Source organism: Dendrobates tinctorius, unplaced genomic scaffold (genome assembly GCF_039654945.1).
Source record: "Dendrobates tinctorius isolate UK_male_01 unplaced genomic scaffold, ASM3965494v1 ptg000071l, whole genome shotgun sequence".
NCBI lineage: Eukaryota > Metazoa > Chordata > Amphibia > Anura > Dendrobatidae > Dendrobates > Dendrobates tinctorius.
In genome coordinates, this window is record NW_027361739.1 from 12,833,765 (window position 1) to 12,846,713 (window position 12,949).

A 12,949-nucleotide genomic window follows, 5' to 3' on the forward strand; every position below is an offset into this window, starting at 1 on the left:
TGTGGTAAAGGCTGTGTGTTGCGTATCTGTGTGGTGTAGGCTGTGCATGCGTGTGGTGTAGGCTGTGTATGTGTGTGGTGTAGGCTGTCTATGTGTGCAGTGTAGGCTGTGTATGTGTATAGTGTAGGCTGTGTATGTGTATAGTGCAGGCTGTGTATGTGTGTGGTGTAGGCTGTGTATAATTGTGGTGCAGGCTGTCTATGTGTATGGTGCAGGATGTCTATGTATTGTAGTACAGGCTGTGTGTTGTGTATGTGTGTGGTGTAGGCTGTGCATGTGTGTGGTGTAGGCTGTGTATGTGTGTGGTGTAGGCTGTCTGTGTGTGGTGTAGGCTGAGTGTGTATGGTGTAGGCTGTGTATGTGTGTGGTGTAGGCTGTGTATGTGTGTTGTGCAAGCTGTGTATATGTGTGGTGTAGCCTGTGTATGTCTGTGGTACAGACTTTCTATGTGTGTGGTGTAGGCTGTGTATGTGTGTGAATCAGGATGTCTATGTGTGTGGTGCAGGCTGTGTATGTGTGTGGTGCAGGCTGTGTATATATGTGGTTTAGGCTGTGTATGTGTGTGGTTTAGGCTGTGTATGTGTGTGGTGTAGGCTGTGTATGTGTGTGGTGAAGGCTGTCTATGTGTGTGGTGTAGGCTGTGTATGTGTGTGGTGTAGGCTGTGTATGTGTGTGGTTTAGGCTGTGTATGTCTGTGGTTCAGGCAGTGTATGTGTGTGGTGCAGTCTGTGTATGTGTGTTGTGTAGGCTGTGTATGTGTGTGGTGCCGGCTGTGTATATGTGTGGTGTAGGCTGTGTATGTGTGTGGTGTAGGCTGTCTGTGTGTGTGTGGTGTAGGCTGTGTATGTGTGTGGTGCAAGCAGTGTATATGTGTGGTGTAGGCTGTCTGTGTGTGTGTGGTGTAGGCTGTGTATGTGTGTGGTGCAGGCAGTGTATATGTGTGGTGTAAGCTGTGTATGTGTGTGGTTTAGGCTGTGTATGTGTGTGGTGTAGGCTGTGTATGTGTGTGGAGTAGGCTGTGTGTGTGGAGCAGGCTGTGTATGTGTGTGGTTTAGGCTGTGTATGTGTGTGGTGCAGTCTGTGTATGTGTGTGGTGTAGGCTGTGTATGTGTGTGGTGCCGGCTGTGTATATGTGTGGTGTAGGCTGTATATGTGTGTGGTGTAGGCTGTCTGTGTGTGTGTGGTGTAGGCTGTGTATGTGTGTGGTGCAGGCAGTGTATATGTGTGGTGTAAGCTGTGTGTGTGTGTGGTGCAGGCTGTATGTGTGTGGTGCAGGCTGTGTACTGTGTGGTGCAGGCTGTGTATGTGTGTGGTGCAGGCTGTGTATGTGTGTGGTGGAGGCTGTATGTGTGTGGTGCAGGCTGTATGTGTGTGTGGTGCAGGCTGTATTTGTGTGGTGCAGGCTGTGAATGTGTGTGGTGCAGGCTGTGTATGTGTGGTGCAGGCTGTATGTGTGTGGTGCAGGCTGTGTATGTGTGTGGTGCAGGCAGTGTATATGTGTGGTGTAAGCTGTGTATGTGTGTGGAGTAGGCTGTGTGTGTGGTGCAGGCTGTGTATATGTGTGGTATAGGCTGTGTAAGTGTGTGGTGTAGGCTGTGTATGTGTGTGGTGCAGGCTGTATGTGTGTGGTGCAGGCTGTGAATGTGTGTGGTGCAGGCTGTGTATGTGTGTGGTGCAGGCTATATGTGTGTGGTGCAGGCTGTATGTGTGTGGTGCAGGCTGTGTACTGTGTGGTGCAGGCTGTGAATGTGTGTGGTGCAGGCTGTGTATGTGTGTGGTGGAGGCTGTATGTGTGTGGTGCAGGCTGTATGTGTGTGGTGCAGGCTGTGTACTGTGTGGTGCAGGCTGTGTATGTTTGTGGTGGAGGCTGTATGTGTGTGGTGCAGGCTGTATGTGTGTGGTGCAGGCTGTGTACTCTGTGGTGCAGGCTGTGAATGTGTGTGGTGCAGGCTGTGTATGTGTGTGGTGGAGGCTGTATGTGTGTGGTGCAGGCTGTATGTGTGTGGTGCAGGCTGTGTATGTGTGTGGTGCAGGCTGTATGTGTGTGGTGCAGGCTGTGAATGTGTGTGGTGCAGGCTGTGTATGTGTGTGGTGCAGGCTGTATGTGTGTGGTGCAGGCTGTATGTGTGTGGTGCAGGCTGTATGTGTGTGGTGCAGGCTGTGTACTGTTTGGTGCAGGCTGTGAATGTGTGTGGTGCAGGCTGTGTATGTGTGTGGTGGAGGCTGTATGTGTGTGGTGCAGGCTGTATGTGTGTGGTGCAGGCTGTGTACTGTGTGGTGCAGGCTGTGTATGTGTGTGGTGGAGGCTGTATGTGTGTGGTGCAGGCTGTATGTGTGTGGTGCAGGCTGTGTACTGTGTGGTGCAGGCTGTGAATGTGTGTGGTGCAGGCTGTGTATGTGTGTGGTGCAGGCTGTATGTATGTGGTGCAGGCTGTATGTGTGTGGTGCAGGCTGTGTATGTGTGTGGTGCAGGCTGTATGTGTGTGGTGCAGGCTGTGAATGTGTGTGGTGCAGGCTGTGTATGTGTGTGGTGCAGGCTGTATGTGTGTGGTGCAGGCTGTATGTGTGTGGTGCAGGCTGTGTACTGTGTGGTGCAGGCTGTGTATGTGTGTGGTGCAGGCTGTGTATGTGTGTGGTGGAGGCTGTATGTGTGTGGTGCAGGCTGTATGTGTGTGGTGCAGGCTGTATTTGTGTGGTGCAGGCTGTGAATGTGTGTGGTGCAGGCTGTGTATGTGTGGTGCAGGCTGTATGTGTGTGGTGCAGGCTGTGTATGTGTGTGGTGCAGGCTGTATGTGTGTGGTGTAGGCTGTGTATGTGTGTGGTGCAGGCTGTGTACTGTGTGGTGCAGGCTGTGAATGTGTGTGGTGCAGGCTGTGTATGTGTGTGGTGGAGGCTGTATGTGTGTGGTGCAGGCTGTATGTGTGTGGTGCAGGCTGTGTATGTGTGTGGTGCAGGCTGTATGTGTGTGGTGCAGGCTGTATGTGTGTGGTGCAGGCTGTGTATGTGTGTGGTGCAGGCTGTGTATGTGTGTGGTGCAGGCTGTATGTGTGTGGTGTAGGCTGTGTATGTGTGTGGTGCAGGCTGTGTACTGTGTGGTGCAGGCTGTGAATGTGTGTGGTGCAGGCTGTGTACTGTGTGGTGCAGGCTGTGAATGTGTGTGGTGCAGGCTGTGTATGTGTGTGGTGCAGGCTGTGTATGTGTGTGGTGCAGGCTGTATGTGTGTGGTGCAGGCTGTGTATGTGTGTGGTGCAGGCTGTGTACTGTGTGGTATAGGCTGTGTATGTGTGTGGTGCAGGCTGTGTATGTGTGTGGTGGAGGCTGTATGTGTGTGGTGCAGGCTGTATGTGTGTGGTGCAGGCTGTGAATGTGTGTGGTGCAGGCTGTATGTGTGTGGTGCAGGCTGTGTATGTGTGTGGTGCAGGCTGTATGTGTGTGGTGCAGGCTGTGAATGTGTGTGGTGCAGGCTGTGTATGTGTGTGGTGCAGGCTGTATGTGTGTGGTGCAGGCTGTGTATGTGTGTGGTGCAGGCTGTATGTGTGTGGTGTAGGCTGTGTATGTGTGTGGTGCAGGCTGTGTACTGTGTGGTGCAGGCTGTGTATGTGTGTGGTGGAGGCTGTATATGTGTGGTGCAGGCTGTATGTGTGTGGTGCAGGCTGTGTGTGTGTGGTGCAGGCTGTATGTGTGTAGTGCATGCTGGTATGTGTGTGGTGCAGGCTGTGAATGTGTGTGGTGCAGGCTGTATGTGTGTGGTGTAGGCTGCGTATATTTGTGGTGCAGGATGTCTGTGTGTGGTGTAGGCTGTATGTGTGTGGTGCAGGCTGTATGTGTGTGGTGCAGGCTGTATGTGTGTGGTGCAGGCTGTGTATGTGTGTGGTGCAGGCTGTATGTGTGTGGTGTAGGCTGCGTATATTTGTGGTGCAGGATGTCTGTGTGTGGTGTAGGCTGTATGTGTGTGGTGCAGGCTGTATGTGTGTGGTGCAGGCTGTGAATGTGTGTGGTGCAGGCTGTATGTGTGTGGCGTAGGCTGCGTATATTTGTGGTGCAGGATGTCTGTGTGTGGTGTAGGCTGTATGTGTGTGGTGCAGGCTGTATGTGTGTGGTGCAGGCTGTATGTGTGTGGTGCAGGCTGTGTATGTGTGTGGTGCAGGCTGTATGTGTGTGGTGCAGGCTGTATGTGTGTGGTGCAGGCTGTATGTGTGTGGTGCAGGCTGTGAATGTGTGTGGTGCAGGCTGTATGTGTGTGGTGTAGGCTGCGTATATTTGTGGTGCAGGATGTCTGTGTGTGGTGTAGGCTGTATGTGTGTGGTGCAGGCTGTATGTGTGTGGTGCAGGCTGTATGTGTGTGGTGCAGGCTGTGTATGTGTGTGGTGCAGGCTGCGTATATTTGTGGTGCAGGCTGTATGTGTGTGGTGCAGGCTGTATGTGTGTGGTGCAGGCTGTATGTGTGTGGTGCAGGCTGTGAATGTGTGTGGTGCAGGCTGTGTATGTGTGTGGTGCAGGCTGTATGTGTGTGGTGCAGGCTGTATGTGTGTGGTGCAGGCTGTGTATGTGTGTGGTGCAGGCTGTATGTGTGTGGTGCAGGCTGTGTACTGTGTGGTGCAGGCTGTGTATGTGTGTGGTGCAGGCTGTGTATGTGTGTGGTGGAGGCTGTATGTGTGTGGTGCAGGCTGTATGTGTGTGGTGCAGGCTGTATTTGTGTGGTGCAGGCTGTGAATGTGTGTGGTGCAGGCTGTGTATGTGTGGTGCAGGCTGTATGTGTGTGGTGCAGGCTGTGTATGTGTGTGGTGCAGGCTGTATGTGTGTGGTGTAGGCTGTGTATGTGTGTGGTGCAGGCTGTGTACTGTGTGGTGCAGGCTGTGAATGTGTGTGGTGCAGGCTGTGTATGTGTGTGGTGGAGGCTGTATGTGTGTGGTGCAGGCTGTATGTGTGTGGTGCAGGCTGTGTATGTGTGTGGTGCAGGCTGTATGTGTGTGGTGCAGGCTGTATGTGTGTGGTGCAGGCTGTGTATGTGTGTGGTGCAGGCTGTATGTGTGTGGTGTAGGCTGTGTATGTGTGTGGTGCAGGCTGTGTACTGTGTGGTGCAGGCTGTGAATGTGTGTGGTGCAGGCTGTGTACTGTGTGGTGCAGGCTGTGAATGTGTGTGGTGCAGGCTGTGTATGTGTGTGGTGCAGGCTGTGTATGTGTGTGGTGCAGGCTGTGTATGTGTGTGGTGCAGGCTGTGTACTGTGTGGTATAGGCTGTGTATGTGTGTGGTGCAGGCTGTGTATGTGTGTGGTGGAGGCTGTATGTGTGTGGTGCAGGCTGTATGTGTGTGGTGCAGGCTGTGAATGTGTGTGGTGCAGGCTGTATGTGTGTGGTGCAGGCTGTGTATGTGTGTGGTGCAGGCTGTATGTGTGTGGTGCAGGCTGTATGTGTGTGGTGCAGGCTGTGAATGTGTGTGGTGCAGGCTGTGAATGTGTGTGGTGCAGGCTGTGTATGTGTGTGGTGCAGGCTGTATGTGTGTGGTGCAGGCTGTGTATGTGTGTGGTGCAGGCTGTATGTGTGTGGTGTAGGCTGTGTATGTGTGTGGTGCAGGCTGTGTACTGTGTGGTGCAGGCTGTGTATGTGTGTGGTGGAGGCTGTATACGTGTGGTGCAGGCTGTATGTGTGTGGTGCAGGCTGTGTGTGTGTGGTGCAGGCTGTATGTGTGTAGTGCATGCTGGTATGTGTGTGGTGCAGGCTGTGAATGTGTGTGGTGCAGGCTGTATGTGTGTGGTGTAGGCTGCGTATATTTGTGGTGCAGGATGTCTGTGTGTGGTGTAGGCTGTATGTGTGTGGTGCAGGCTGTATGTGTGTGGTGCAGGCTGTATGTGTGTGGTGCAGGCTGTGTATGTGTGTGGTGCAGGCTGTATGTGTGTGGTGTAGGCTGCGTATATTTGTGGTGCAGGATGTCTGTGTGTGGTGTAGGCTGTATGTGTGTGGTGCAGGCTGTATGTGTGTGGTGCAGGCTGTGAATGTGTGTGGTGCAGGCTGTATGTGTGTGGCGTAGGCTGCGTATATTTGTGGTGCAGGATGTCTGTGTGTGGTGTAGGCTGTATGTGTGTGGTGCAGGCTGTATGTGTGTGGTGCAGGCTGTATGTGTGTGGTGCAGGCTGTGTATGTGTGTGGTGCAGGCTGTATGTGTGTGGTGCAGGCTGTATGTGTGTGGTGCAGGCTGTGAATGTGTGTGGTGCAGGCTGTATGTGTGTGGTGTAGGCTGCGTATATTTGTTGTGCAGGATGTCTGTGTGTGGTGCAGGCTGTGTATGTGTGTGGTGCAGGCTGTATGTGTGTGTTGCAGGCTGTATGTGTGTGGTGCAGGCTGTGTATGTGTGTGGTGCAGGCTGTATGTGTGTGGTGTAGGCTGCGTATATTTGTGGTGCAGGATGTCTGTGTGTGGTGTAGGCTGTATGTGTGTGGTGCAGGCTGTATGTGTGTGGTGCAGACTGTGTATGTGTGTGGTGCAGGCTGTATGTGTGTGGCGTAGGCTGCGTATATTTGTGGTGCAGGATGTCTGTGTGTGGTGTAGGCTGTATGTGTGTGGTGCAGGCTGTATGTGTGTGGTGCAGGATGTCTGTGTGTGGTGTAGGCTGTATGTGTGTGGTGCAGGCTGTATGTGTGTGGTGCAGGCTGTATGTGTGTGGTGCAGGCTGTGTGTGTGTGGTGCAGGCTGTATGTGTGTGGTGCAGGCTGTGTGTGTGTGGTGCAGGCTGTATGTGTGTGGTGCAGGCTGTATGTGTGTGGTGTAGGCTGTGTATGTGTGTGGTGTAGGCTGCGTATATTTGTGGTGCAGGCTGTATGTGTGTGGTGCAGGCTGTATGTGTGTGGTGCAGGCTGTATGTGTGTGGTGCAGGCTGTGAATGTGTGTGGTGCAGGCTGTATGTGTGTGGTGCAGGCTGTATGTGTGTGGTGCAGGCTGTGTGTGTGTGGTGCAGGCTGTGTGTGTGTGGTGCAGGCTGTATGTGTGTGGTGCAGGCTGTATGTGTGTGGTGCAGGCTGTATGTGTGTGGTGCAGGCTGTATGTGTGTGGTGCAGGCTGTGTGTGTGTGGTGCAGGCTGTGTGTGTGTGGTGCAGGCTGTATGTGTGTGGTGCAGGCTGTGAATGTGTGTGGTGCAGGCTGTATGTGTGTGGTGCAGGCTGTGTGTGTGTGGTGCAGGCTGTGTGTGTGTGGTGCAGGCTGTATGTGTGTGGTGCAGGCTGTGAATGTGTGTGGTGCAGGCTGTATGTGTGTGGTGCAGGCTGTGTGTGTGTGGTGCAGGCTGTATGTGTGTGGTGCAGGCTGTATGTGTGTGGTGTAGGCTGTGTATGTGTGTGGTGTAGGCTGCGTATATTTGTGGTGCAGGCTGTATGTGTGTGGTGCAGGCTGTATGTGTGTGGTGCAGGCTGTGAATGTGTGTGGTGCAGGCTGTATGTGTGTGGTGCAGGCTGTGTATGTGTGTGGTGCAGGCTGTGAATGTGTGTGGTGCAGGCTGTGAATGTGTGTGGTGCAGGCTGTATGTGTGTGGTGCAGGCTGTGTGTGTGTGGTGCAGGCTGTATGTGTGTGGTGCAGGCTGTATGTGTGTGGTGTAGGCTGTGTATGTGTGTGGTGTAGGCTGCGTATATTTGTGGTGCAGGCTGTATGTGTGTGGTGCAGGCTGTATGTGTGTGGTGCAGGCTGTGAATGTGTGTGGTGCAGGCTGTATGTGTGTGGTGCAGGCTGTGTATGTGTGTGGTGCAGGCTGTGAATGTGTGTGGTGCAGGCTGTGAATGTGTGTGGTGCAGGCTGTATGTGTGTGGTGCAGGCTGTGTGTGTGTGGTGCAGGCTGTATGTGTGTGGTGCAGGCTGTATGTGTGTGGTGTAGGCTGTGTATGTGTGTGGTGTAGGCTGCGTATATTTGTGGTGCAGGCTGTATGTGTGTGGTGCAGGCTGTATGTGTGTGGTGCAGGCTGTGAATGTGTGTGGTGCAGGCTGTATGTGTGTGGTGCAGGCTGTATGTGTGTGGTGCAGGCTGTGTATGTGTGTGGTGCAGGCTGTGAATGTGTGTGGTGCAGGCTGTGAATGTGTGTGGTGCAGGCTGTATGTGTGTGGTGCAGGCTGTGTGTGTGTGGTGCAGGCTGTATGTGTGTGGTGCAGGCTGTATGTGTGTGGTGTAGGCTGTGTATGTGTGTGGTGTAGGCTGCGTATATTTGTGGTGCAGGCTGTATGTGTGTGGTGCAGGCTGTATGTGTGTGGTGCAGGCTGTGAATGTGTGTGGTGCAGGCTGTGTGTGTGTGGTGCAGGCTGTATGTGTGTGGTGTAGGCTGTGTATGTGTGTGGTGTAGGCTGCGTATATTTGTGGTGCAGGCTGTATGTGTGTGGTGCAGGCTGTATGTGTGTGGTGCAGGCTGTGAATGTGTGTGGTGCAGGCTGTATGTGTGTGGTGCAGGCTGTGTATGTGTGTGGTGCAGGCTGTGAATGTGTGTGGTGCAGGCTGTATGTGTGTGGTGTAGGCTGCGTATATTTGTGGTGCAGGATGTCTGTGTGTGGTGTAGGCTGTGTACCTGTGTGGTACATGCTGTGTACTGCGTGTTGTGGGCAGCGCATTACTTTGCATGTGGTGTGTGCCTCCATTTAGAGGACGGGCTTTGGTCGCTGTCTGTGGTGCTGAAACTGTTCTCAGTCACTATAGAGCAGCATCTGGAGACAGAACACACTGAGCATCACTGCCGCCTCCTCTCACCTCTGTAGCGCAACTGTCTGCAAGCAAAAAGGACGGAAGCCAAATGGAGAGGGTAAAGACTTCTTATTTTCATGCAATGTAACACTTCATGGATGTAGCAGAGGTGAATTTGTCAGGTCATTGTTATTATTGATGCTACTTTCCACAACTAAGGAAAGGTCTATCAGCACAAGTAATGCCAAATAACTGTAGCTTTGACAAAAACAGTTTTGCTATGTATCTGTAATATTACTTTAGCAGTTACTAACACACAAGCAGACATTGCTTTTTATTAATAAATTAATCTCACATTGTGATGACTTTATTATGGAGACTGAACTGTTAGCTAATGAGTATATACAATAATTCCCAACAGAAGGTAGGTAGACATTAGATAGATAGATAGATTTGGGATAGATAGATAGATAGATATGAGATAGATAGATAGATTTGGGATAGATAGATAGATAGATAGATAGATATCAGCTATATAGATATGTGATAGGTAGTTATGGGATAGATATAGATAGATAGATAGATAGATAGATAGATAGATAGATAGATAGATAGATAGATATGGGATAGATAGATATGGGATAGATAGATAGATAGATAGATAGATAGATAGATAGATAGATAATAGATAGATAGATATCAGCTATATAGATATGTGATAGATAGTTATGGGATAGATAGATAGATATGGGATAGATAGATAGATAGATAGTTATGGGATAGATAGATAGATAGATATGTGATAGATAGATAGATAGTTATGGGATAGACAGATAGATAGATAGCTAGATAGATAGATATGGGATAGATAGATATGGGATAGATAGATAGATAGATAGATAGTTTCACAAACTTTTCCGATCTTTGCATTGAGTATATAGCAGTTCATCTAGTAGATCTGACAGTACATCATTCATCCAAGGTTCCTAAAATAGATAATCCTTTTAATACAGGTTATATAATGACCTAATAAACAATTTTCATACTTTTTGAGATTCATGGAGACAAAGAATTGATCCAGGGGGTGGACTATCTTTTCAAAAAGCATGCTGTAAGAAATGACTGATAACAGGGAACAATCGTCTCCATTAATGTATTAATAGTATGAGACCTGTTGGAGCTCAGCCATGTGTGTAATATAGTGATTTTGTTTTTTTGCGTAGGAAATGAAGATGTGATTGAGATTTCTTGCTCTTGTTTTACACGATTCTTAACCTCAAACCGATCTCTGAGAAGGAATTTGGCAGCCAGAACCATGGATAATTACACACTGTCCCTAGATGGGATGAATGACACTAAGATTAACCAGACCTTTAGCAATATGCCCCAGAACGCCCTAGAAGTTCAGGTGGTCACCATCTTCCTTGTTCTTCTGATCTGTGGAATTGGCATAGCTGGAAATATCATGGTAGTTTTGGTGGTCCTAAGAACTAAACACATGATGACCCCAACAAACTGTTACCTGGTCAGCTTGGCTATCGCTGACCTAATAGTTCTACTTGCTGCGGGACTGCCTAATATTTCAGAAGTGGTTGCCTCTTGGGTTTATGGCTACATTGGCTGTCTCGTCATTACATACCTACAGTATCTTGGCATCAATATCTCAGCTTGCTCCATCACAGCATTCACAGTGGAGAGATACATAGCTATCTGCCATTCTATAAAAGCTCAGTTTATCTGTACTGTATCCAGAGCCAAGAAGATCATTGCCTTCGTGTGGCTCTTCACTTCCATGTACTGCGTCATGTGGTTCTTTCTTGTGGACATCACGGAGGTCAAGTTCGCAGATGGAGTTCAAGTCAACTGTGGCTACCGAGTGTCCAGAAACTTATATACTCCAATTTACTTTTTGGACTTCACTATTTTCTATGTTATACCGCTAGTCCTGGCTACGGTTCTTTATGGCTTGATAGCACGGATCTTGTTTATGAACCCATTGCCTTCTAACTCTCAGGACCTGAGCAGAATGAGCTCCAAACACCAAGGGAAACCCTACAATTCCATTAAGCTTTCATGCAAAGGAAACAAAAATACAGTCAGTTCCCGAAAGCAAGTGAGTAATATTTTATTTATTATGTGCACATTTCACAGTCCAATTTTTGCATGCTTCCTAAAATTAGTAGCAGAATCTACACTGGAGAGAAAATGTATTGTCCAGTTTATAAAAAAAAAATCCAAGTAGACAATTAGGGCATTTTGTGTCAATGAATGGGTCCATCATTTATTATCCACAGAGGAGAGTCTAAAAACAGAGTCCCTCACTCTGGAGGACCTGATAGCCCATTGATATGCTGCGGTGGCACTACAGTGAAATTGCTGCCGTGATTACAGCTGGTCAATAGAGGTCTAAGCTTATCGTTTTGACTGTTCACAGATGACAACCCCTGTAAACTATACCACTACTTAAAGGAAGATGTAGCCTCAAGTTCGGAAAAGTGGAAAGGGGATGATGATGACCTGCAGAGTGAGGATGACTTCTGCTCTATTGATTAAAAGTCAACAGCAGGAAATAATAGAACACAATCAGGCTACAGAAGGTGTAGATGAGGGCCGAGGGACATCCACCTTTTATCCTGGGAGAAATTCTGGATGTCCTCAGGTTACCAACCTGCCTTATAGTATGTTTTATTTTTGCAATATCTGCAATTGATTCAGGTATTTCCTTAAAATATCCATATGTAATGCCCCCATCCAATCATTCGCTTTGTCAGCGAGGTTTGACCTTACGTGTGTCTCTCACAGCAGTATACATAATGTAGAATAAACATGTGCTCTACCACAACAATAATAATAAAAACTGTACAAACAAATGTAATCAAATCCAGGTCTGAAAGACTGATTACATATTATTCCATGGTCACAACCATCTATATTCAACAGGTGGCAACATCTGCTAGAGGAGATCCAGCACCCAACAGAGCATCATATGATAATGACACAAAATAAATTGTTTTTTGCTTTTCGAATGCATCATGATTCTTAAATGAGTGGAAAAATCCTCTCAAGAGGATTAGGTGATTGGATTATTGTGGGAGATATTTAGATGTTCACTAGTTTGGCTAACAGCAATTTCATGAAATCATGGTGAAATCACATATAAAGATAAAAAGCACCCAGATTTTATGTCTTCCTTTAAAGTAGCACACATAATTTAAACCAGTAAGTCAAGTGCTCAGGACAACTTACCAAATCTCAACATAATAAATATTACCCATGAGAGCCTTCATTATCAACATAAGGTTTCAATACACAATATCGTTACCACATTATCTGTGTAGGAGATTCCCACACATATTCCGGTGTAAACATCAGTTTAGTTCTCCTCAATTAGTGGCAGTCAGCAATTTCCTAGACTAAAACAAAACCCAGTATATCAGTTACAAATGGATTCCACACCCTATTAAGGGTCACCCCTCATTGGTCATTTGCCCGTGAGCTATCTGCTTCAACTTGCTGAGTTGACAGCTATCTTCACTGACCTCCAGTAATTGGGCTGAAAGCTGTCTCCCCCTACATCCATTCAATTGTCCAACAGCTATTTGTTTAGATCTCCGCCTGTTGAGTAGACCTTCACGCATCAAACCAAAAGCTATCTTTTCTAACATCCACTCATTTGGCTAATGTCTGTCGCCTCCGACCTCGCTTGATGAGTTTTTAGCTATTTCCCATGACCTCCACATATTTCTCCCACAGAATTCCCTTATTTTCCACCAGCTATCTCCCCAATCATCACTCAGGTCTTTCCCAGCATCCACTTATTTGGCCAACATCTGTCTCCCCAACTTGTTGAGTCAACAGCCTAATTTCCTGATCTCAAATGATTAGGTTGAAAAACTTGAAAACTATCTTTCTGACAACGTCTTATTTTTCCAACAACTGTCTCCTTCATTTGCCCCTCATTTGTGGAACATACATTCTCTCTGACCTCCACTCGGTAAGTCAACAACTGTATCCTCGGATTTTAACTCATTCAGCTGGTAGTTCTCCCCCCAAACGTCATTCAATTTAGTGACAGCTATATTCCTGACACATCACTGATTTTGTTGACAGCTATCTTCCTTGAGATTCACTCTTTTATCCAACAGTTATCTCCCTGACCTTCTAGCTGTGATGACTTTGTGGGACAGTAGTCTTATGTACACCTGATTTATGGTCTTCAGGAAAAAATGACAAATTTGGTGCTGGGGAAGAGATTAATTCATCCACATAGTACATCACCCGTGATCTACTAACAACA

The 12,949-nt window shown here is 48.4% G+C and overlaps 1 protein-coding gene across 1 annotated transcript in view; it reads left to right on the forward strand.

The window, feature by feature from the left end:
* Nucleotides 1-8,585: 8,585 nt before the first annotated feature.
* The window catches only part of LOC141096044 (thyrotropin-releasing hormone receptor-like), a 168,904-nt gene continuing 164,540 nt past the window's right edge, over nt 8,586-12,949 (forward strand). The window contains exons 1-2 of the mRNA XM_073582413.1: nt 8,586-8,770; nt 9,876-10,765. Coding sequence (XP_073438514.1) covers nt 9,968-10,765 — 798 coding nt within the window. The 5' untranslated portion in view covers nt 8,586-8,770; nt 9,876-9,967. The remainder of the gene's footprint in view (nt 8,771-9,875; nt 10,766-12,949) is intronic.